We start from the raw sequence: 24,224 nt of genomic DNA, 5'->3' as shown, positions 1-24,224 counted from the left end.
CAGAAGTTTCATTTTTACAGGAAACATGTCTTCCCCTCTCTGTCTAGTCTTGTACACAATACCCACACGTTCACGCATCAAAAATGTCCAGTGTCTGATAGCATTTGGGCTTATCTATTGTCTACCGGAACCGGATGTATACAAACTTGTTCGACTTTCCGTTTGATGGCTTTATTGTTGACTTTATTGCCTCTTCAGTATTTAGTTAACTGCCTGTCTCTATACATCACTCGTGGCTTCAGACAGAGGTGCTGAGTTACTGTCTCAGGAGCCCCCGATCACCGCTTACCAAACTGCGTTGTGGATTACGACTTCCGACAGGTTTTACAGTCATTAATTAACAAACAAAAGAATTTTTTCCTATATCGGACCGCTCAGGTGTCGAAAGACTAAAAAATTGAAACCGTTATTGCAAGTAGCCAGGTACTGTATTCTCCAGCAGTCTCGTCATGTTACTGCAAAGTAATTAGTTAAAATCCAACACATTAATTATTGATAATTTACTCAAAATTAGTTACAGCTATAAATAATGTCTAAATAGATCAACCGGGCGTGGAGGAAATAGACGCAGAAAACTTAAAATTATCTGTATTTGATTTAAATGCCAAGCTCATTCTGTCAGATGGACAAACTTCCCTGGAGACCATCATGAAACAAAACACTGTAATAAAATATGAAAATGTTTCAATAAATATGTAAACTATTATAAAACATTTCTATCCTGATGACGACATTTTTGTTGACTTTACCTTATCACTATCAAATATTTATCCGTGTAAAGAATTAATATGTTAATTTTCGAGAAAAAGTACAAAGCCAAAGTCTGGTTTTAATAATTGATATTATGGTATCGCTTATTAGCATTTGTAAGTTGAGTTAACAAATACAAATAAATGATTGATATGATATGTACCTAATTTGGTCCACTGGGTGACAGGGCGGAGTAGTCACACTCACATATGTCACATCCGGACTCGTCCACTTTGAAACCAAGAGGACAATGCATACGACAGCGCACTGGGGTACAGCCTGGATATATGGTCATCAACAATTAATCAATTAACTAAAGAGAGAGAGAGAGAGAGAGAGAGAGAGAGAGAGAGAGAGAGAGAGAGAGAGAGGGAGAGATTTCAGTAAATAACATTTGGTATTGACCTGAATCAGTATTATACATATAAATATTATAATCATATTTTGTATTCTACAGAACTGGTATCACGAACTATGTATCAAAATTAACCAGGTCATTTACAATCAATAGATTGTTTTTTTCCTCCCACGTAATACTTTTGCATACTTGCTTTAAAGTTTCGTTTTAAAATGCAATTCAGTTTATGATTAATTAAGGACAAGTCTCAGAAAATTAATGACAAGAGGCATAAAATCAGTAGACAATCTTAAAGAAGTAAAACTATAATACAGTTGTTTGTCTTTGTCATGGGTCACAATATGCACCTGTGGTCGACCGACCTACCTTCGGGGACGACGTAGTTGGCGGGCCTGTAGCACTCGTGCCCACAACCATTGCCTCGACACTCGTAGCCGCTAGGGCAGTCCACCCCGTACGGACCGCAGAGGCTGAGGCAACTACCCCGGGACTGGGGAGCACTCTCTACTGCGCACACTGTCAACAAATCAAACCCCATATACACGATATCAATCTACTAGTGTATATCAAACAAATAATACGTTTTTTTTCAACGTTCATGGAATGGTGGTCTCTTTTTCTTTTCCTCTTTGTTCTAAATATTTTTCCGACAATTAGTTTTAAAGACAATGTTTTTCGTATACTTAGTTTAAAAAGATGTAAGTCATATTATTTATTGTTTTTAATTAAAGTTGATCTGATGACAAAAATATATGAAATAAAACAAACCTGTAAGAATTAACAAAACAAAGAACTTCATGCTACAATTTAGATAACTCCTAAACTATACTATCTGGGTCATACAGATTGTGACAAACTGATAAGAAAGTGTCTAGAATGCAATGGGGAAAATAATTGGTAACAATATAAAAAATCACTAATCACGCTTTTCTTTATATATATATATATATATATATATATATATATATATATATATATATATATATATAAACAGTAATTAAGGATCCTAAACTACATGTGTATGCCTATGGTGGAAGAATAACATGTGTGCATTTTATGAAAGGGGGGGGGGGGGGTGGGGGATATCAGTAGTTACTGTGCTTATTGTATGGGAAAAGATCGATATTTGGTGAGCGAAATACAAGTAAATTGTATCAATTATTTTTGTGTGTGTTAAAGGATCAATGAAATGTGCTCTTATCCATAACTGTGCTTATCATAAGGAAAGTGCGACAACTGATTCGAAAAGAGTGACAACCTGCTTACTATTGGAAAAATATATGAAACAAGTGAGCTCAACCTAGTTCAATCGTTGATAAGCTAGGGTTATTGGCCGTGTGTTCGGACCGTGAATTTCATGGGAGTCGCGTCACTCCATTGTCAATTGCATTAGCAAAATCACACAGCTTCACCCTGCCTTCAACTCCGACTGTTACTTTTTTTAAGTTGCTTTCAATAAAATCACAAATTAAAATCTTAATTTATAATATTTTTTCAATTCATTTAGTTTTTTCACCAGATTTATCCAAATTGAAAATATCAGAACATTTAATGAAATGTTAAAATATTATAGTAAGAAATATTTTCCCCTTTTAATAGCAAAGTTAACAGCCGAGGAAACATAGAGCTACATTGACCTATCTTAACAAAAGTTCTTGAATATCTTTAATTACATATCTTTAAAAAGTATTGTAAAACTAAAAAAAATTCTATACGCCAAGATACATAAGAAAACTGTTTCTGAATAAAGTTATTGTTGTGTTGCAAAAAATCAACAACTAACAGAATTTAATGATCATAGGCCTATAGTAATATCAAAGTTATAGATTTTACAAAATGTGAGGAAATGTCACTGTACTGTAATCTTGATATGGATATAGGGATGCTTACGTAATATCACAAAATGAAACAGTGTTTCTTCAGAAAAAGAGTTTTTATACATTTTTTCTATATATTTTCATGGTTAACTTTGAACCCATCTTTGGGTTGCAGTATTTATCCGTGGGTCACAGTTTCTATAATAATTAATAATGGACAATCTCCAATATCTGAGAATGCATGCATATTAATACAACACGTTATAGGCGTCGCGCACGCTACCGGTGTTACTATATTAAAACAGGAGTAGGTCTGTAGGGGTAAATCCATAATGTTTATATGAGAAAATAAACAAGATATTTAGAAGTATTATAAACCAATAGCAAGGACAAATCTAAATAATGAGAATAGCATGCAATAATTAACTTTAACGTTAAATGACACCAGTAGCGAATGCGACGTCATAGCATTGTAGTTCTTTATAAAAGAAGAGATTTATAAACTTTTTCAATCCGTCCTAGAGTCGCAGTGTTGGTCCGAGGGTTATTGCTTGCACAGCAATCTGAGAATGCTTACATGATTATCTCACAAATTATAGCATTGTAGTTCTTGAAAAGATTTTTCATCATTTTCACTGGGTTTTTTTTTATGATCTCACATTTATAAAAGAGTTTCCACTTCTATTTTTTACAATTCAAAATATCTTTTCCAAATGGATGCTTTGTACCAGTTTGATTAAATTTGATCCAGTGGTTTAGAGAAAAGGTTTAACAGTAGACAGACGGATAAACAGTGGACAGCAGGTCAGAAAAGCTCACCTGAACCGAAGGTACTAAAAGTACAAGAGGGGTATTGAAAAAGTAAGATATACATACTACCCTTTCAGCTTCATTTAAAACAGTTGCATTTTCATCTTAATGGAATAAAAAAGTGGATGTTACCAATATTCACCATACACCAAGGCATGACAGAACCAACTTACCCACCCCCCCCCCCCCCCCCCCCCCCAACTCCATCAATAAATTCTGAGATCCTTTTAAAAGGACAAGCAAACAAAATACCAGTAAGTAGATAATTCAATTTAATATCATAATTCAAATTTTTGATAGACAATTGTCTAATGAATAAAACAAATGGTGGAATGTATCCCCAGAAGGAAGCAATAGTCAGCAGTAGACATATGATACAAAGACAATGGGCAATTGTAGTCACTGTGTTCAAACAAGAAGGAGGGTCTGTAGGACGCCTTCTGTATGTACAGTACAATGTTTCAATGCGATTAACTCGCCAGAAAATGATACATGCATGTAATACATAGCATTGTCAACATGAAATAATTAAAGCTCTGTGATCCAATTACATTTTGCTGGCCCTCATTTTCCACCAAAATCTCCATGCTACCAAAATCCCTTTTTCAGCTACCAGATAATAACTAAAAATTTATAATATATAAAACCTTTCTGGTTTGATTCTGTCATCTGCTTCTCAATAAACCTGCATGTATATTTGTTACTTATCTATAACATAAGTCATGTCTTACAACAATCAATATCACAATTCAAGAACACAAGAATAATTTTTAAAAATTAATGATATCAAATCTGTTAATACGTTTCTTTCAAAATATGATTTAAAATTCTATAATTTTTCTAACATCATGTGAAGTCAAAATCAGTATCAATGTACTTGGTGGTTCATTTCTTTTTTGTCATAAAGAATATATCATAAGCAAATATTAAATTTTATGCATCAATTATCAGAAACCACAATCTGCAATAAAATTTATTTTCTGCATGATAAATATCTCACCAACAAAAAAACAATATTACATGTATAATGTTTTATATATCAATTTGATTTCTCACTTAAGTACATAAATCAGATGAAAAAAATTGAAGTTTTATATTTTCTACAGATGGGGTCAATATGCAGATGAGCCAATAAAAGTGTGTGATAGAAAATGTTATCATCATTTTCTAAATAACTTAAATTACATAATAATTTTCAATAATTTGTAATTATACCAATTTGCAAGTTTGTCCAGCTCAAGAATATGTTAGTCAATAAAAAAAATTTCTGAATTTGATGACATCTTGTCCTTGTTGCGACTTTAAACATAAGGTCCATGTTTGTTTTTGATCAGCATCAAACTGTCAATGATCTTGCCGTCCTGAAACATAATGATAGAGAAGTGTTTGAATCAACTAAAAAAACAAAATCCCCTGCTTACATAAGTAATGAATACAAAAGTCAAAAAATTACAAATGGACCATGGGACACCTAGTTGCTCAAATGAAAAACAATTCCATAATCATAAGGATTGCATCCGCAAACTAGCTTTGGTATGCCATGTACAACAACACATTTAAATTTCTTTAAACATACAAATTATTTATTTTTCAATGTCTTTGTCCCTAATAAACTACATCAAATCTTATTTCCATTTTCTATATAACCATTATAGGGACAATATCACATGGTGGCTTTGCACTGCATGATACATTGTAAAATGTGTATTGTAAACAAGTGAAAAGCTTCCAATCTGACAGCAAACCAGCATTTTTTTAAATGTGAACTGTATCCATAATCCATGTCAACCCTGAATTGATAAACATTATCTATCGCATCCAGAAAATTGGAGTACCCTAAATGCAATATTCTGCGAGAAAATGAAGTTCGACAGCTGGTATTTATTTTAATGATTTATAAGAAATCAAAATCCTAGCAATATGCACACCTCTGATAAATGTACCGTTGATCTGCAAAACAACAACTTTCTATCTTGAAAACTGTAGGAGTTACCCGTACAATAGGGGTACCCTATATGCAAATATTTTGCCAAAAAATGACCAAGTTCGACAGCTGGTAATTATTTTTATTAATTATCAGAAATCAAAATCCTTGCAATATGCACACCTCTGATATATGTGCCATTGATCTGCAAAACAACAACTTCCTATCTTGAAAACTGTAGGAGGAATTGCTTGTACAATAAGGGTACTCTTTTGGAAGTCGCCCGCCCGCCATTTTCACCATTTCAATAACTGGATTTTTCCGTTGGAAAACGCAGTTAAAAATGTCTGCCTTTCTTGAATAATTGGTATGTGTACATTTGAGCTTTCCTGGATTTGATCATGTGCCTAGTACCCATAAGCGCCAAAGAATAAGGCTCATTTAAGTCAATGGCTTAAGTTAGTTAAAATAGGATGAAGAATCTTTTTATACCTTTTTTTCTGCAACAATGATGTTGTCATTATATATACATGTTCATTTCGTGTTTCAAAATAAAATGTCAGTCTTGCATAAGCTTAGTGACTGTGGGCCAAATAATTCAACTCCTCGATTTCATAAATATTACTTTATAATTATTTCCGAATATTTTGAGGTAATTATTACGGTCAGGGCGATCAAATCTATCATTAATCAAGTTTGGGCTTCAGTGAAAATGATCACACCCTAACCATTGTGATCAACTCATAATACTCAGAGAACGATTACTTCTTCCTTAAATACATACTAGTGTTGGCATTTTCTAGATAAATATTTTTAAACAACGAACACCAGTAGGTCATGATTTATTCATGAGAAGAAAAAATCGGAGATGTAATATCTATCTCTTATATTAATCCTCTTTATCTACTCATCTTTTTATCTTCTCATCACCTTTTTACTCTTTGATCTAATCATGCCAAAAAATAGACAATGCATTTCATCAGAATATTTTTTGATACAAACTCACCTTGTCATCAGAAACCTGCTCTACGTAAAGATGAGTGGCATTTATCACATTCATGCGGGTGTACCCATAGTCAATGCTCCTGAAGGCTGACCAAGCTGCTGTATTATTCTTGAAAGGATCATGCTTTTCGCTGCAGCCCTATACATTGAAATAAACAAACAATAGGCCTTAACAGTCACCTGAGTACCATAGCCCATACACAAACTTGTCGAGGAGTCTCAAATATATGCATTTAATTGAGTTTCATTCTTGAGTAAAAAAAAAAATAATATTGTAATGACGACCACCTTCCTACCTGAAATCTTTCAACAAGAGGCTCAAGGGCCACATCGCTCACCTGAGCAACAATTGCCTTAACTTTTATCAAATTAGCATAACAGTATCAAAATCAAAATATCTTGACAACAAAGTACAGTAGATCTTGCTCAATTTTTTAAATAAAATCCGCCAATTTCTATCCACATATTTTTATGGTAAATATTAAGCCTCTATTGTTGTTGTAGCTGTAAGAAGATTTTTTTTCTATTCCATAATAATCCCCTCCCCCCACTTTATACCATCACTTTTTTCTAGGGAATCATGGTTTAATCAAATTTTAATCTGCACAACTAATGCTTTCACACAAATTACTGCTTTTTGGACGAAAAACTTTCCCAGAATATTTTTAAAGATTTTCTCTAAGTATTCCTATGTAAAATCCATCCCCCATTGTGGCCCCACCCTACCCCCCGAGACCATGATGTAAAAATTCACCCCCCCCCCCATTGTGGCCCCATCTTACCCCTGGGAACCATGATTTAAACAAACTTGAATCTACACTATCCGAGGATGCTTCCACACAAGTTTAAGCTTTCCTGGCCTTACAGTTTTTAAGAAGAAGATTTTTAAAGATTTTCTCTATACATTCTCACGTAAAAATCCATCCCCCCACTGTGGCCTCACCCTACCCCCAGGGGACCATATGATTTAAACAAACTTGAACGAACAACACGCGACGAAGGACAAAGACCAATTGCAATAGGTCACCTGAGTCACTCAGGTGACCTAAAAACCCTTTGTAGTTCCTCACAAATGTGTCTTTAGGTAAATAGTGCTTTTTAAAACTAAAACTAAGACTTGCACCAACTTGAAATTGAAGTTTTTTCCCACACCATTGCTGGAAGTTATCTCTCACAAGGAACCATGTGTTGCAAAAAGTATCGGTAACTTGAATACTAACTGTATTTGTACTAATGTTTTCTTTATTTTAATTTCCTCCTTCATTAATGTTTGGTTTTTTGAAGGTGACATTAATGTAGAGTTAACTTTGGTCAGCCTCAATGAATAACTAAGTCAATTATTATGTCATATAAATTGTCATATACATAAAGGGTAGCTTATGTTACTTTGAATGAAAGCGTGCCCTTTTTACATGTACGTATAATGCAAAGTTTAAAGATTTTGTACCCAGTCATTATGAAATCTATGCACAGAATAAATTAATTATTTAAAAATAATTACCCCTGGTAATAAAGGACTTTGTGCAAGAGACAGTGTTTTTATGCCCCAAAATTCAAAGATATGAATAGAGCCTAACAAATCTGCATTAAGAAAGATTAAAACATACGTAGTTCTAGTTTAACAAGATGAATTGTCTGACCAATGTCATAATAGAGATATAATATTCTGATGATGATCAAATATCCCCAAAAGTACGTTTCTACAAAAAATTTGGTACTTAATTCCTATCAAGAAACATCGAGTGCATGATTGCTTTAACACCATTTTTTAACACTTTATGCAATTTAATTTATGTGACATCATTGAGGTACGATTAATGAATGATGCTGTAAAACTTCTTGATGTTTGTAACTTGCATATTTTGTTTCATACACTATTAAATATTAGTATGATTTGATGATTTTAAAAAAAATTAATAAGGGAGGGGAGCAGATTTTGGAACTTATTGAATATAATCCTTTGACTAGGATATCTACATCTTGAAACCAAAGTAAACACTGGAAGTAAATAGAGATTTTTTTAAAAAAAATAGTAGATTTTGAAATGAAAGTAGTAGGCAGAAGAGAGAAAATTAAGAGGCAATGGACTTCTGCAAAAGCAGGGTTTGTAAAAACATTATACTAGTACATGTATACATTATACTACTAAAAAAAATATTCTTATTGAATATACTCTGTAATTTTCTATAAGTAGCTTGTGGGTAGAAATATATATAAAAACAATATACTGATTCAGAACGAAATGTTTGTCATTCTGCCAGTTTTGTCTGCCCTTCTGCTGGTCGGTCTAGTCTGTCAATCTCTGTTTAGTCTGTCTGTCTTTTGGTCTGTCTTATCTCTCTGTCTGTCCGTTTAGTCTGTCTGTCTGCTGGTCTGTCTTGTCTGTCCGTCTGTCCATTTAGTCTGTCTGTCTGCTGGTCTGTCAATCTGTCTGTTTAGTCTGTCTGTCTGTTGGTATGTCTTGTCTGTCAATTTAGTCTGTCCATCTGTTGGTCTGTCCATCTCTGTCTATCTTGTCTGTCTGTCTGTTTAGGGTAGAAATATATATAAAAACAATATACTGATTCAGAACGAAATGTTTGTCATTCTGCCAGTTTTGTCTGCCCTTCTGCTGGTCTGTCTTGTCTGTCAATCTCTGTTTAGTCTGTCTGTCTTTTGGTCTGTCTTATCTGTCCGTCTGTCCGTTTAGTCTGTCTGTCTGCTGGTCTGTCTTGTCTGTCCGTCTGTCCGTTTAGTCTGTCTGTCTGCTGGTCTGTCTTGTCTGTCCGTTTAGTCTGTCTGTCTGCTGGTCTGTCTTGTCTGTCAATCTGTCTGTTTTAAGATTTATTCAGTTAATGATTTCTTACCGCTGATCCTGTGATGACGTGGACAGGTGCCTTTGGGTTTGTGTATGGAGCAGTAAGACTTCCATTATACACCTAGGAAATAAAAGTAAGTACATTACATGTATTTATCACAGTCACATGTATATATTGTTTACAATAAAAAAACATCGGTAATCACAGAATACCTTTATGAGACTACCGTTATCATATTATATGAAAATTATAATTAATGATCTTAGATATTCATGGAAACTGTAAGTGGTTTGACACAATATCATATATCATATATTAAAATATTGTTTGATAATCAAACATTGAATTGATAATGTTTTATACAATTTTAATCAATAGATTAATAAAAAATTTGATGTTGCATCCTTTGATACTATGCAATATTGTGTCATATGATATATCATATAATACAATATAACACTGTAATATATAATGAAACAATATGATATTGTATCAAAATATATTATTGTATCATAAAATATAATATGGTATTGTATCATGTTATAAATTATTGTATTTAATCACATAATACAATATCATAACATAATATTATAGAGTGTCATATGATATAATATAAAACCATATTATAAATTATGATATTGTATCATATCTTATTGTTTTGTATAATATTGTATCATATCATACAAAATAATGTGATACAATATCATATGATACAATATCATGTAACAAAATTACATATTATATAATACAATATCATATTGAACAATATCATATCATATGATACAATATTATATTTTACACTATCACATGATACCATTTACGTGATGCAATAATATATTTTATCATACAATACCATATTTTAATATTATGGTATTGTATCACTATGATAATATTATATATAATACAATTATTGTATCATATTACAATATCATGTGATACATATATATTATTATAGCAGTAACTTGATCTCGTGAACTAAAAATCACATTTTCATATACTGGGCACGTTGGACCCATGAGCAACTATGGCACTATATGATGAGATTAAATACATGCATGAGAATTTACTTTATTGTTATTTGAATGAGTAATATATACAAAATTTGCAAGTTGTCTTGAAAAATTAAAAGAAGAGGGATTTTTCTTCTTATTATACTTTGATAAACAGTTTTTCAAAAATTATTAAATTAGATTCTTTGATAAGAAAGTGATATACATCCTCTATATTTTTCATTTTGCTGAGTTATAGCAGGTGTGCTCAGTTACAGAATTACCAAACCAAGTCATGTTTGCTATTAACAATTAAAATTATATACAATGGATAAATCAGTAGTGTCTGATTTAAAAACTTTCTGACATGACATATTCCATGTGACCGATTCAGCAGAAAAGTATAGCCCAATATTGTTCTTACCTTCCTATCATACACTGGCCACAGGCGTTCATACGAGTGTTCGTGGGCCCAGAACATCAGATCCACCCCATACTTGTACATGACTTTTTCCATGCCAAGGATATGTATGAAAGGAATTCCTATACGAACCTGCAGTGACCCAAAATAAATGTACTGGTATACAAAATAAATGTACTGGTATACAAATAAATATATTTACATTCTACTGTGTTTTGCCATTAAATTCCGTGATGTTTAAATGCCTCTAAATGCAACACCTATTCACTGCGTATGAATTTACAAGTAATTTACATAAGTAGTTCTCAAACAGTGATTTCTATGTTATCAGTTAAAAAATGTATTTCATGAATGTTGTCAAAACACCATGTTTTATAATTATTCAACAAAAAAGTTGACTTTATTGTTAAAAGCAACATTTCAAGAGTTATTTATCATGGATTATATTTTCATGCTCGTCGATCTTATCTCAACAGTCTATGTGAAAACCAGTTTAAACCGGTTTTTCAAAACAGCTGTTCTTGCTGTTACTTATTCACTCCCTCCGTGATCTGCACTTTATATCGATTTATTTAAGTAAACAATTGATTTCTTCAGTAAGGGAATGTAAATATAAGCATTAAATGATTTATTTTTGCTGTCGTCGTGTCAATAACTGTCGTCAGGTGAGCAGACAAATTATCATAACGCGCTAACGCGCGTTATTCAATTTGTCTGCTCACCTGACAGCAGTTACTGACACGACGACGTAAAAAATAAGTCATTCAATGCTATAGTACTGGTATACAAAATAAATGTACTGGTATACAAAATGGTCAAAAGAGAGCTGTGGATACACACTAGAAATTTGCTCTGAATTTTATCACAGTTATCACCAAGGCGAATATATTCTCTTATTAATTGCAAATTTCATTAAAATTCGTCATATACATAACTTTCAATGGATTGATAGTAAGTGTGAATTTTCATTTTTCCTTTACAGTTTTATTTTCAACTAACTCCAGTATTTGCCTAAAATTACCTTATTTCAAGCCACATCTCATTTTTTTGAGATGTGACCCCTACATTTTTTACTTTTACGTAAGACAATTAATGTATATCTATTTGAATGCAAAGTTTTGAAAAGATGGCATTACTCATACTTTTTTATTAGCGTTATAATTTGACTACTCCAAAATTTTGTAACCATCTTAACATCGGCTGTTGTGTTCATATTATGTTTTGGCATTTGAAGCCATCAGTAAAGCAAGGTTCAATTTTTAATTGCGACTCATTATATAGCTGCACTGTGAATCAATACAGACTATCTAAAGCAGTGACTGACCTTGCTAGAGTTAAAACACGCTTTTGAAAATTATTTTTTCTTTCGATAGTATATATAATATTCTGTAATGAGTGAAGAATCACATTTCAGATGAATTGTTCTGATCTACATTCAAAATATTTATAACTTATTTTTGCTGATGAATAAATTAGTGACAATAAATTTAGTACATTAATGAGAAGCATACCAAGGATTCATGATGGGTACAGTCATCATGGTCGTTATTGGAGCAGTACATCGGCCGGTGTCCCATGGCAATAATCCATGGCTGCTTAGCACGGTTCTCTGGTTTACTTGCCTCCTTTTCAATGAAAACAATGATATTTTAAAACAACTATAGTCTACTATATGCATGTTGATTAACTTGTAAATTTGTTTCAACTTTCTATTTTATTCACATTTCACAATCAACATGTGTCAACCAACAAGATATCTGTGAGCCAATGTTCACTAGTGATACCCCCGCTCTAATGTGAATATGCAAAATAAGCAAAGTCAACATTTAACAGAAAGCTGGCATCCTATTGGTACAGAAATATATCCCACAATATGGCATGCCTAAACAAATAGTGTGTTAAAATTTCAAGCAGCTGCGATAAATAGCTGCTGAGAAATCTTTGAGGAAATTTTGTTTGAAAATTTTGGCTAAAATAAACAAAGTACTCATTTAACAGGAAGTTGACGTCCGATTGGTACAAAAATACATCCCACGATATGGCATGCCTTAACAAACACTGTAAAAATTTCAAGCATCTGCGATAAATAGCTGCTGAGAAATCTTTGACAAAATTTTGTTTGAAAATGTTGGCTAAAAATAAACAAAGTCATTATTTAAAAGGAAGTTGACGTCCGATTGATACAAAAATATATCCTACAATATATGGCATGCCAAAACAAATAATGGGTTATAGAGTCATATTTCCCTTTGTAGGTATAAGAAAACTATATCCCCACAAACCTGTAAAATTTAAGCAATCCACGAAAATTGGCCCTGACGAATTTTAATGATTCCACAGTAGTAAAGGTAAAAGGTAGTTCTCTTAAATTTTGATATAGAGTACACTTATGGGCTTCATTGTCTGTGGTGTGGCAATGTAGGCAACAATGAACATCATGGAAATCAGAAGCAAGATTCTAACTTGTCTACATGGACAAGCACAAGGTGGCATATTTCTGCTTAACATAATGTGTGCAAGTTATTTTCTAAAATTTATGTCAACAAGCAACATACATGTACCGCTAATTATCAACAAATGGATACATGTTTGTTAAGTGAGATGTTTCAGGCACAAAACCTTTACATGATTTAGCTTTATATTAATAAATGTCGAAGTTTTTTACTCTGGTCACATGGAGTTGGTTTGACTGTATACATAAATAAAGGTAGACATGCTTGCTTATAACTAAATTAAACAATATTATTTATGTAATATTAATAATAATAACTAATACATGATATAAAAAATCAAACCTGTAGATCTTTCTCCAACCATTCATACATGTGAATGGGCTGCAGGATTCCATAGTTGATGTAAAAAAAATATTCTGTGCTGATGGAAATGACATGCACAGGTCCCATGTTAAAGCTAAAAGATATTTACCAGTATGTAAATAATTTATATATACACACATAAAACAAGTACATAATAACAATAAATATAAGTAGCCAATCCATTTTAATCCATCAGCCTTACATGTATATGAATGCTTTAGTTATCTGGGTTTTTTTCAAATGAACTATTAGATATTATGTAATACTGCAGAGCATTCAGAAGGATATTGTGGTGATCCTATACAGGGAGACTGGAACAATGCATGCATGTGTTGTCTGTGTGATTTGATTCCTGTAAGTCAGTTACCTGTAGTACATTAGTTTACCATCTTCATCCCCTGGCATGGTAAATCTGTTCTTATAGTTTGAAAAGTTGCTGAAAAGTAAGAAAAAGGTTAGTCTCCACCTTGCTCAGAAGTACAGTAATTCTAATATATCAATTAAATTTTTGAGAATTTTTCTAATATAACCTGTCATACTTTAATTAAAAATTGAACATGTTTAAGGTACTGATATTATATTTAGCATGTACGATATTTGGCGGAAAACAATTTTTCAACAAGTTAGACTGGATTTGAATTATTTATTTAATAGTAGAATCGAGTTTCTGCCAAAAATGCCAGAAATATCGAGCGCAGGCTTGCTCAAGTACCATTTTTTAGTATGATGTGTATAATTATAGGACTAAAAACATATGTTAAAATCGTACTTGAGCAGACCTGCGCTCTGTACTTCCGAATGCAAAATATAAAGAAAAAAATGACAATATTTTCATTGTTTTGCAAAATTGCAAAAATTGGATCATTCAGGTGACATTATAGATAAACAGTGAATGAGTAATTTGATTTTTATACAACACTTTTTAAACAAGAGGCCCATGGGCAACATCGCTCACCTGAGAAACATGAGGTATGATAAAATCAGCTTAATGGAGTCATAATACAAACTACCGGTATCTGGATAATGTAAAATTTTATAAATTATACATAATACATACTTTGTATCTACACTACCTTAGGATGCTTTCACACAAGTTTCAGCTTTCCTGGCTGATTAGTTTCTGAGAAGAAGATTTTTAAAGATTTACTCTATATATTCCTATGTAAAACTTCGACCCCCCATTGTGGCCCTACCCTACCCCCAGGGGTCATGATTTTCACAACTTTGAATTTACACCACCTGAGGATGCTTCCACACAAGTTTCAGCTTTGCCGGCTGATTAGTTTCTGAGAAGAAGATTTTTAAAGATTTACTCTATATATTCCTATGTTAAACTTTGACACCCCATTGTGGCCCCACCCTACCCCCAGGGGCTATGATTTTCACAATTCTGAATCTACACTACCTGAGGATGCTTCCATACAAGTGTTAGCTTTCCTGGCTGATTAGTTTCTGAGAAGAAGATTTTTAAAGATTTACTCTATATATTCACATGTTAAACTTCGACCCCTCATTGTGGCCCCACCCTACCCCCGGGGGTCATGATTTTCACAACTTTTAATCTACATTACCTGAGGATGCTTCCACACAAGCGTCAGCTTTCCTGGCCAATTAGTTTCTGAGAAGAAGATTTTTAAAGATATACTCTAAATATTCATATGTTAAACTTCGACCCCTCCCATTGTGGCCCCACCCTACCCCCGGGGGTCATGAATTTCACAATTTTGTATCTACACTACCTGAGGATGCTTCCACACAAGTTTCAGCTTTCCTGGTCTTATGGTTCATGAGAAAAAGATTTTTGAAAATTTCTCGAAAATTTTCATAAATTCCTAATTATCTCCCTTTGCAAAAGGGCGTGGTCCTTAATTTTCACAACTTTGAATTCCCTTAGGCTAAGAATGCTTTGTGCCAAGTTTGGTTGAAATTGGCCCAGTGGTTCTAGAGAAGATGTTGAAAATGTGAAAAGTTTACAGACAGACGGACAGACAGACAGACGGACGACAGACAAAATGTGATCAGAATAGCTCACTTGAGCTTTCAGCTCAGGTGAGCTAAAAATTGGTTAACATTGTAGGCAGATATTTAAGCATACCAAATATAGTCCTTTGGTTGAAATTTGAAGCATAATTTGAAAATGTAAAAACTTTACAGATAGATGGAAGGACAGGCATATTGAATGCTAGACAAAATGTGATCAGAAAAAAGTCTGCATGTGTCTCATTTTACCATTCTAAAATTAATTAAGTTAATATGGATACAAGCTTATCTTTTAAAAAGATTGGTGAGCTAGCGCTGTAGCCATCCTAAAACACAGAAGCAGATTTCTAAAACATTGGTTTAAATTCCTGAATCAATTAATTAACAATAAGAAGGCACAGTGGTGTACTGGAATTGTGCTGGAGTGGGGTCTCAATTTAGAATTGTGAATCTAGAGTGGGCTTCACATCGGCAATGGCATAGCTCATTGACTGTGTCTTAATCATTATGTTTCAATTTCGAGATGAAAATTTTCAAGAACCATGCATTGGTACTGTTGTGTAGCAATCGTACCTTCTCGGGCCTTTCCGGCAAGCTCGGAAAACATATCCGAGGTTGTTTTCCGAGCTTAAATGAATTTAAGATAAAGCTAGCCATTTATTATAATATTTAAAATAAATTTGCATTATAAGACCTAAGCTATTGTTACTTTTTTGACATTTTCAATAAAACACAAAACTTCATGTGATGATGATATAAAACGAAATTCAAATGGTACAGTTTATCTACAGTAGTACAGTATTCCCAGAATCCCCTACTATGGAGTTGAGCATGCGTATTCCATAGGAAAAAGACTAACGTAGTTGCTAGCGCTCGAGAGCGCTAGCAATAATATGGGTTGCACATGTTCAGGTACTGACTATTTGTTTTCATGGTTGCCAGGGCATGTCATGTATGGAACAGTTGCTGCTATTGGTTCTATTGCTTTCATGAATTTATCACCATTTTTACCATTATCCTACAATGAAAGAAGCACAGTGATTTAATGGATACATAACACATTAAATATCTTTTTTTCAAATAAGAACCGTTAAAAAGAACAGTAAGTGAAAAAACATTGTAGTTTTAAACAAGAAGATATTTTCTGTTTTACTTTGATTTATAAATTTGGTTATGTAAATCAAAATTATATAATCATTTTTTATCAATAATTAAATTTTATTTTTTAGGTAAGTAAAAGAACGTACAGTTTAAATTACTAAACAGAAAAACTAATTTACCGAATCCATATCATATGCAAAATCTCCTAAAAGAAAGAAAAACAAAAAAATTAAAATTGAATTAAAATTTAATTACATGTATAAAGTGGCATACATAAGCTATAATTACATGTGTGTATATATATATGTATATATATGTATATATATATTAGGTCTACTCTTATATATCAAGTAACATTAATATAACCTATATTGCGTAAATAATGGCAACTTTTTGACACCATTTTTATAAAAATATCAAACAAACTCACAACAAGTTTTAAACTCTCTTTATTCCCAGTAAAAATTCATGTTTTTGATGAATCTATTTCATTCCTCAGTAATGGGAATAGTTTTAAATGAATTTTGTAAAATGATTTCAATAAAAATGAAACAGGCACTTAAGGAAGACAGACCTAATTCGATTTGTGCAGAAATTTCGTGCACCTAAAGGGAGTAATTGTTACAAACATCAAATTCTCAATATTACGTCACAATTACTAAAACTCAATGAAAAATTGCTTATGACCCAATATATACACTGTGTAGAAACGGACTAGAGTAACGCACTTTACCCTAGTCTAATAAGGTAAAAGGAAAGCACGCTTCAAATTTTTTCGCACAAGTTTTCACCTTTTCCATGGTTGATTCTAAAAACTATTGCACCGAATATGTTGGGCGGTGTTAGTTTTCAATGTCCACTCTGTCTTAAATTGCTCAGATTTATAGAGATAACGCGAGCCGAAGATTTCCTCCAAAATAGGGTAAAGCTGATGAAGCGATATTTTGCGATTAGGGTAAAATATTTTTGTGCAAACCGCTTTAAATTTAAAATTTAATTACCTAATCATAGATTTTTTTAGGGGTGCAATGTTGTAAATTTGCTTGGTGGTGTTAATACGTTGTTAATTTTTTATTTGCACCCAATGAGAATAGAATTCAAAATTAACAACATGATGGGGGATGCTATGCAATCAAATGATTATTATTTTTTTTCTTTGATCATACTAACCACGTAGAAGAATATTTTCTGTACATAAAACCAACAAAAAAAATCAAAACTACTAGAAGATACGCATAACCAAATAAAAATGAAGTTTCCGCAGTATATCACTGTTTATGATTTCCTTTTTTTAAAATTCTAAACGTTGTATTTAATGAATAAATGCTTTTAATTAGATTTCAGACCCAACATCTAGCTGTATAACAGCGTATATTTTCTAGCTTAATTGCTTGGACAAAATTATGGCAATCATTGTGATTAAACATCTTGTTATTTTCCGTTAAGAGTCAAATGTTCCGAATGAATTCTCATTAACCTGATGAAATGTTTTACACCGTTCTCACATGCTTTCCTCGTTAGGCTTTACGGGCCTGATGTGACCCACAATTTATGACTTTGAATCGCTGTAATGGTAACAAATATTTCTTCGTGCAGACATTTTGCAAAAAATGCTTAATACCGCACATAGTCCTTTTCATAAAAATTACTATTGTAGAAGTGAATTGGGTCCGCCATTCTTAAAACAAGGGTGTGTGAGTCTTATAAATTCAAATATTATAAGAGATAAAAAGTGCAAAAAATTTTTTTTTTTAATTCTAATATTTTAAATACCGGACATTTCAAAGGTATTTAATATTTTAAATACCGGACATTTCAAAGGTTTTGTTAAGGTATATTTGATTACAAAACCATTGTACCATTATGATATTTAAAATTTATCAACAAAATTATGTTCTGAGAGACTTGTTATAAATGCTTTCTCTATAACTAATACCAGTACGTTCCTAAAGTTTTCAATGTTAGTTAAACTTCAAGAACCACTAATTAACTTTACATGGTAGGATATAAGAAATAAGTATCTCTATTCAAATATAATTTTACTATATATGTACACTGTCTATTCATCAAAATACCCTTAAGTGTGTCTGTCTTTTGACACAAAGTTCCTTACCCACATGAAATATGGCATCATACATGTCATTCTGGACATCCTTCAGAAGTCTGGGTAAAGACTGTGCATTGACACTTCCCATGTCTCCAAAGAGAGCAACACGCACACCAAAATCAGAGCCACTTGGAAGAGCTTTGAAGGTGAAGATTTTGCTGAAGGTCTTCCCATTTCCACATTGATACACTAGAATTAAAAAAAAAAAGACAGCAATCAAAATAATTTCTTTATTACAGTATTACAGACTCAGCAAGAGCGCATTAATCGCCGAGTAGAACTCCGTGGAATTGCAGTTACACGCCGTGGGAGCTCTGTAAGAACGCCTCGGTCACCGTCAGAACGCCATGACATTTCCACTTGTAAAATTTTCAAATAAAAGTGTACATTTTTTCTGAATTTTCCTTGCGATCCTACGGCGATTCTATGAATTTTACAATGCTGTGAACACGCCGTGGGGACGCAGCTTGGTGTGACAGGGCCTTTAATCTTTGACATTGTACCTTTATGAAATACCATTTTTACTGAAAATGAGATCTTATGCAAGATATTTAACTAACTTTTTTGGTAGGAGTTCACGATAATAACCTCTGGTTATTTTTTTTTTAGTACATCCCCCCAACCACCTTATAAAGAGATCAAAATATATGAGAGCATATAGGTACATCTTCTCCCTCAGTTACTTACTAGTTATTTTATTTTTTTTTTTTAAATTCCCATATGTGAAAGAAGAAAATTGTACCTCAATGCGCTCAATTCTTGAATTAAAAACATTCAAAAATATAATGGTTTTCCATTACAAATGATTGTAGTTTACCTGGTGTGAATTCATTTTGTATGACGTTTCATAACCTTACTAACTCAACTGATGAATAAACTATAAAACTGAACAATGTTGTCACATGATAATTCTAATCAATGTATTGACAGGCATATTGCATATTGCATCTTGAATTAAAAACATTCAAAAATATAATGGTTTTCCATTATAAATGATTGTAGTTTACCTGGTGTGAATTCATTTTGTATGACGTTTCATAACCTTACTAACTCAACTGATGAATAAACTATAAAACTGAACAATGTTGTCACATGATAATACTAATCAATGTATTGACAGGCATATTGCTCTACTGTACTTGGGCCCATCCATTATTTTTATCCTCATTAGAAAAAAACAAATGGTTACAAACAAAGATGCTTTTTGTGCAAATTTTTTTTAAAAACAACGATAATGCTTTTATTCTCATAATAATAATGTGTCAGAACTATGTCAACTGTTTGAAAGACTTCGTTTTTATTTACTTGTGTTTAAAAAACTATCAAAATTGGTGTAGATTTTATATATATAACTCATATAAGAAGGGGCACCAGAAAGTAGTTACTGCATATCATCCTTTTAGCAAGACATTTCTAATGATTAATCAAAATTTCAGCATCAATCGTAGAATTATAAGGAAGATAGAGACCTTGGTTTGAGTCATGTTTTTGTTTCCATGAATTTATTACATTCAACTTCAGATTTTTTAAACTTGGTATTTCCTATTCAGCATTCAAAAAATACAAGAGGCCCATGGGCCACATCTCTCACCTGAGGAACAATGGGTATGATAAAATCAGCTTAATGAAGTCAGAATACAAACAATCTGGACAATGTACAATAATACATGTAGATCCTGTAAAAATAAAATCCATTTTCCCCCCTGGATATTCTTATGTTTATAATCATAAGTCCCTTTTCTAACAGGATGATTTTATAGTCATATCACATGTTGAGTATTGCAGTCCTCAAAAAGATCCTTTACAATTGTTTATATATGGGATATTAAGCTACATCAAACTCTTAACCTTCTTGTGAGGCCGAAGAATTGTCCTGGAGCCCAAGTCTTAACAATTATAAAGAATCATCTGGCTGATTAGTTTCTGAGAAGAAGATTTTGAAATATTTACTCTATATATTCCTTTGTAAAACTTTAACACCCCCCCCCATGTGGCCTCACCCTACCCCAAGGGATCATGATTTTCACAACTTTGAATCTGCACTACCTGAGGATGCTTCCACATAAGTTTCAGCTTTCCTGGCTGATTAGTTTCTGAGAAGAAGATTTTTAAAGATTTACTCTATATATTCCTATGTAAAACTTCGACCACCCCATTGTGGCCCCACCCTACCCCTGGGGGTCATGATTTTCACAACTTTGAATCTACACTACCTGAGGGTGCTTCCACACAAGTTTCAGCTTTCCTGGCTGATTAGTTTCTGAGAAGAAGATTTTTAAAGATTTACTCTATATTTCTATGTAAAACTTTAACACCCCCCCCCCCCACAATGTGGCCTCACCTTACCCCCAGGGATCATGATTTTCACAACTTTGAATCTACACTGCCTGAGGATGCTTCCACACAAGTTTCAGCTTTCCTGGCTGATTATTTTCTGAGAAGAAGAATTTTAAAGATTTACTCTATATATTCCTATGTAAAACTTCGACCCTCCATTGTGCCCCACCCTACCCCCAGGGATCATGATTTTCACAACTTTGAATCTGCACTACCTGAGGATGCTTCCACATAAGTTTCAGCTTTCCTGGCTGATTAGTTTCTGAGAAGAAGATTTTTAAAAATTTACTCTATATATTTATATGTAAAACTTCGACCACCCCATTGTGGCCCCACCCTACCCCCGGGGGTCATGATTTTCACAACTTTGAATCTACACTACCTGAGGATACTTCCACACAAGTTTCAGCTTTCCTGGCTGATTAGTTTTTGAGAAGAGGATTTTCAAAGATTTACTCTATATATTCCTTTGTAAAACTTTAACATCCCCCCCAATGTGGCCTCACCCTACCCCTGGGGGTCATGATTTTCACAACTTTGAATCTACACTACCTGAGGATGCTTCCACACAAGTTTCAGCTTTCCTGGCTGTTTTGTTTCTGAGAAGAAGATTTTTAAAGATTTACTCTATATATTCCTATGTACAACTTCGACCCCCCATTGTGCCCCACCCTACCCCAAGGGATCATGAATTTCACAACTTTGAATCTACACTGCCTGAGGATGCTTCCACACAATTTTCAGCTTTCCTGGCTGATTAATTTCTGAGAAGAAGATTTTCAAAGATTTACTCTATATATTCCTATGTAAAACTTCGACCCCCCATGTGGCCCCACCCTACCCCTGGGGGTCATGATTTTCACAACTTTGAATCTGCACTACCTCAGGATGCTTCCACACAAGTTTCAACTTTACGGGCTGATTAGTTTCTGAGAAGAAGATTTTTAAAGATTTACTCTATATATTCCTATGTAAAACTTCGACCCCACATTGTGGCCCCACCCTACATCCAGGGATCATGAATTTCACAACTTTGAATCTACACTACCTGAGGATGCTTCCACGTAAGTTTCAGCTTTCCTGGCTGATTATTTTCTGAGAAGAAGATTTTTAAAGATTTACTCTATATATTCCTATGTAAAACTTCGACCCCCCATTGTGCCCCGCCCTACCCCTGGGGGGTCATGAGTTTCACAACTTTGAATCTACACTACCTGAGGATGCTTCCACACGAGTTTCAGCTTTCCTGGCTGATTAGTTTCTGAGAAGAAGATTTTAAAAGATTTACTCTATATATTCCTATGTAAAACTTCGACCCCCCATTGTGGCCCCACCCTACCCCCGGGGGTCATGAATTTCACAACTTTGAATCTACACTACCTGAGGATGCTTCCACACAAGTTTCAGCTTTCCTGATTTTCTGGTTCTTGAGAAGAAGATTTTTGAAAATTTCTCGAAATTTTTCATTAATTTCTAATTATCTCCCCTTGAAAACGAGTGTGGCCCTTAATTTTCACAACTTTGAATCCCCTTTGCCTAAGGATGATTTGTGCCAAGTTTGGTTGAAATTGGCCCAGTAGTTCTTGAGAAGATGTTGAAAATGTGAAAAGTTTACGGACAGACAGACAGACAGACAGACGGACGACAGACAAAATGTGATCAGAATAGCTCACTTGAGCTTTCAGCTCAGGTGAGCTAATAAACTAATTAAAGCATGACCTCAGCTCTTATAGTACAAACATAGTATTGCGCACAAAGCTTTTTATCTTGCTTATAACTCGAAACTTGACTCTTAGATAAGTCAGTAAATTATAGAAAATTGGAAACAATTAAAACAAGAAACAAGAGGCCCAGGGGTTAGGATAAAAATCTAGTATACTATAGTTCTGTTCTTGAATGCGGACGGATCAAAGAATGATTATGAGCAGGTTAACTATCATCTGACAATTAAAAATAAAATTAATTGCTTAATGTGATTCCGTTCAAACGATCAACCAATGAGTTTGTCAGCACAAAATAAACATTCTGCTCATAATTAAGAAGACCACATATTTTCATCACTTTTGGAAGATCAACATGGTTCAAGAGAGGTGTGTTTCCTGCAAGAAAACGGTAAGTAGGCCTAAATCACTATATTAGATATTGTTTTATAATTAAATCATATTTTTTGAGTAATCAAATGGATTAGGCAACAGGCAAAGTTAATTTAAAGTTAAATAAAACATAAATAAAAAACATAACATATGAATGAAAACTATTGTATTTTATTTTCTTAGTATAAATATATTTTTCCCCATGGGTACGAGTTGACTAGTGAAGTCGTACTCAAATATTTGGGTACGAGTTGGTTTGGGTGCGAGTCGGGTTGGGTACGACTTGACTTGATTCCGTTCTTAATAGCTAGCTTGCTTAATTCATTCAACGGGCTGCATGCAGGGCCCGGTGAGCTGTGCTGTCTATATAGGCGATATAAAATGACTTGGTAGCGATAGAGACATCGATAGAGACATGGTGTATTAATGTTGTGTTAATGTACCAATAGTTCATGACATCTTTACAATGATAATGATATGGACTTACTGTGTTTTTTTCCGGGTTGTAGTTGAGATAGCACCACTCTATGGATGTACTGAGTATGTTGTTCTGTTCCACCGTCAACAAACTTTGTTGTATATCCTTTGGCTTGTTGAGAAAGACTACTTGTTCCATATAGACAAGTCGCGTTTTGAGTTACATTCATAGTACTCCATGTAACAAACATTTGAGTTGAATCTCCTGCAAGAGAACGGTTTACTTTTCAGGTAAAAAAAAAAGAACTTAGTACAATATAACGTTAGTTTAATGAATATTAAATGCTTTATACTTACTTCCATATGATAGATGTATTTGTTCTGGAACAACATTATCAGAATATACAAAATGAAAAAGCACTAATCCTACAATATATTGGAACATGACTGACATGATTTGGTAATCGTAATATGACTGTCATGTGATTGTTTTTAATCGGG

The 24,224-nt window shown here is 33.3% G+C and overlaps 1 protein-coding gene across 1 annotated transcript; it reads right to left on the bottom strand.

Annotated features, from left to right (window-relative positions):
• Positions 1 to 485: 485 nt before the first annotated feature.
• On the bottom strand, positions 486 to 24,218 carry LOC128175472 (acid phosphatase type 7-like). Its single transcript, XM_052841102.1, has 16 exons — positions 24,081 to 24,218; positions 23,794 to 23,988; positions 18,883 to 19,065; positions 16,949 to 16,974; positions 16,589 to 16,686; positions 14,056 to 14,124; positions 13,668 to 13,782; positions 12,384 to 12,497; positions 10,876 to 11,004; positions 9,511 to 9,582; positions 6,666 to 6,803; positions 5,043 to 5,096; positions 4,058 to 4,175; positions 1,475 to 1,624; positions 914 to 1,029; positions 486 to 661 (listed from the first exon to the last, which is right to left on the bottom strand). Exons 1-15 carry the CDS (start codon positions 24,175 to 24,177, stop codon positions 914 to 916), a joined length of 1,674 nt encoding a protein of 557 aa, XP_052697062.1. The 5' UTR covers positions 24,178 to 24,218; the 3' UTR covers positions 486 to 661.
• Between the last annotated feature and the right edge of the window lie 6 nt (positions 24,219 to 24,224).

Source organism: Crassostrea angulata, chromosome 3 (genome assembly GCF_025612915.1).
Source record: "Crassostrea angulata isolate pt1a10 chromosome 3, ASM2561291v2, whole genome shotgun sequence".
Classification (NCBI taxonomy): domain Eukaryota; kingdom Metazoa; phylum Mollusca; class Bivalvia; order Ostreida; family Ostreidae; genus Magallana; species Magallana angulata.
This window is presented reverse-complemented; position numbering and strand designations above follow the sequence as displayed.

Excerpts from the sequence above, each read along its gene's own strand:
- LOC128175472 (XM_052841102.1), bottom strand. The coding sequence starts at position 24,177 with ATGTCAGTCATGTTCCAATATATTGTAGGATTAGTGCTTTTTCATTTT. Across the intron at positions 13,783-14,055 it reads GGTAAACTAATGTACTACAG|CTTTAACATGGGACCTGTGC; the intron begins GTAACTGACTTA and ends AATATCTTTTAG. Across the intron at positions 6,804-9,510 it reads ACGTCATCACAGGATCAGCG|GGCTGCAGCGAAAAGCATGA; the intron begins GTAAGAAATCAT and ends TTCAATGTATAG.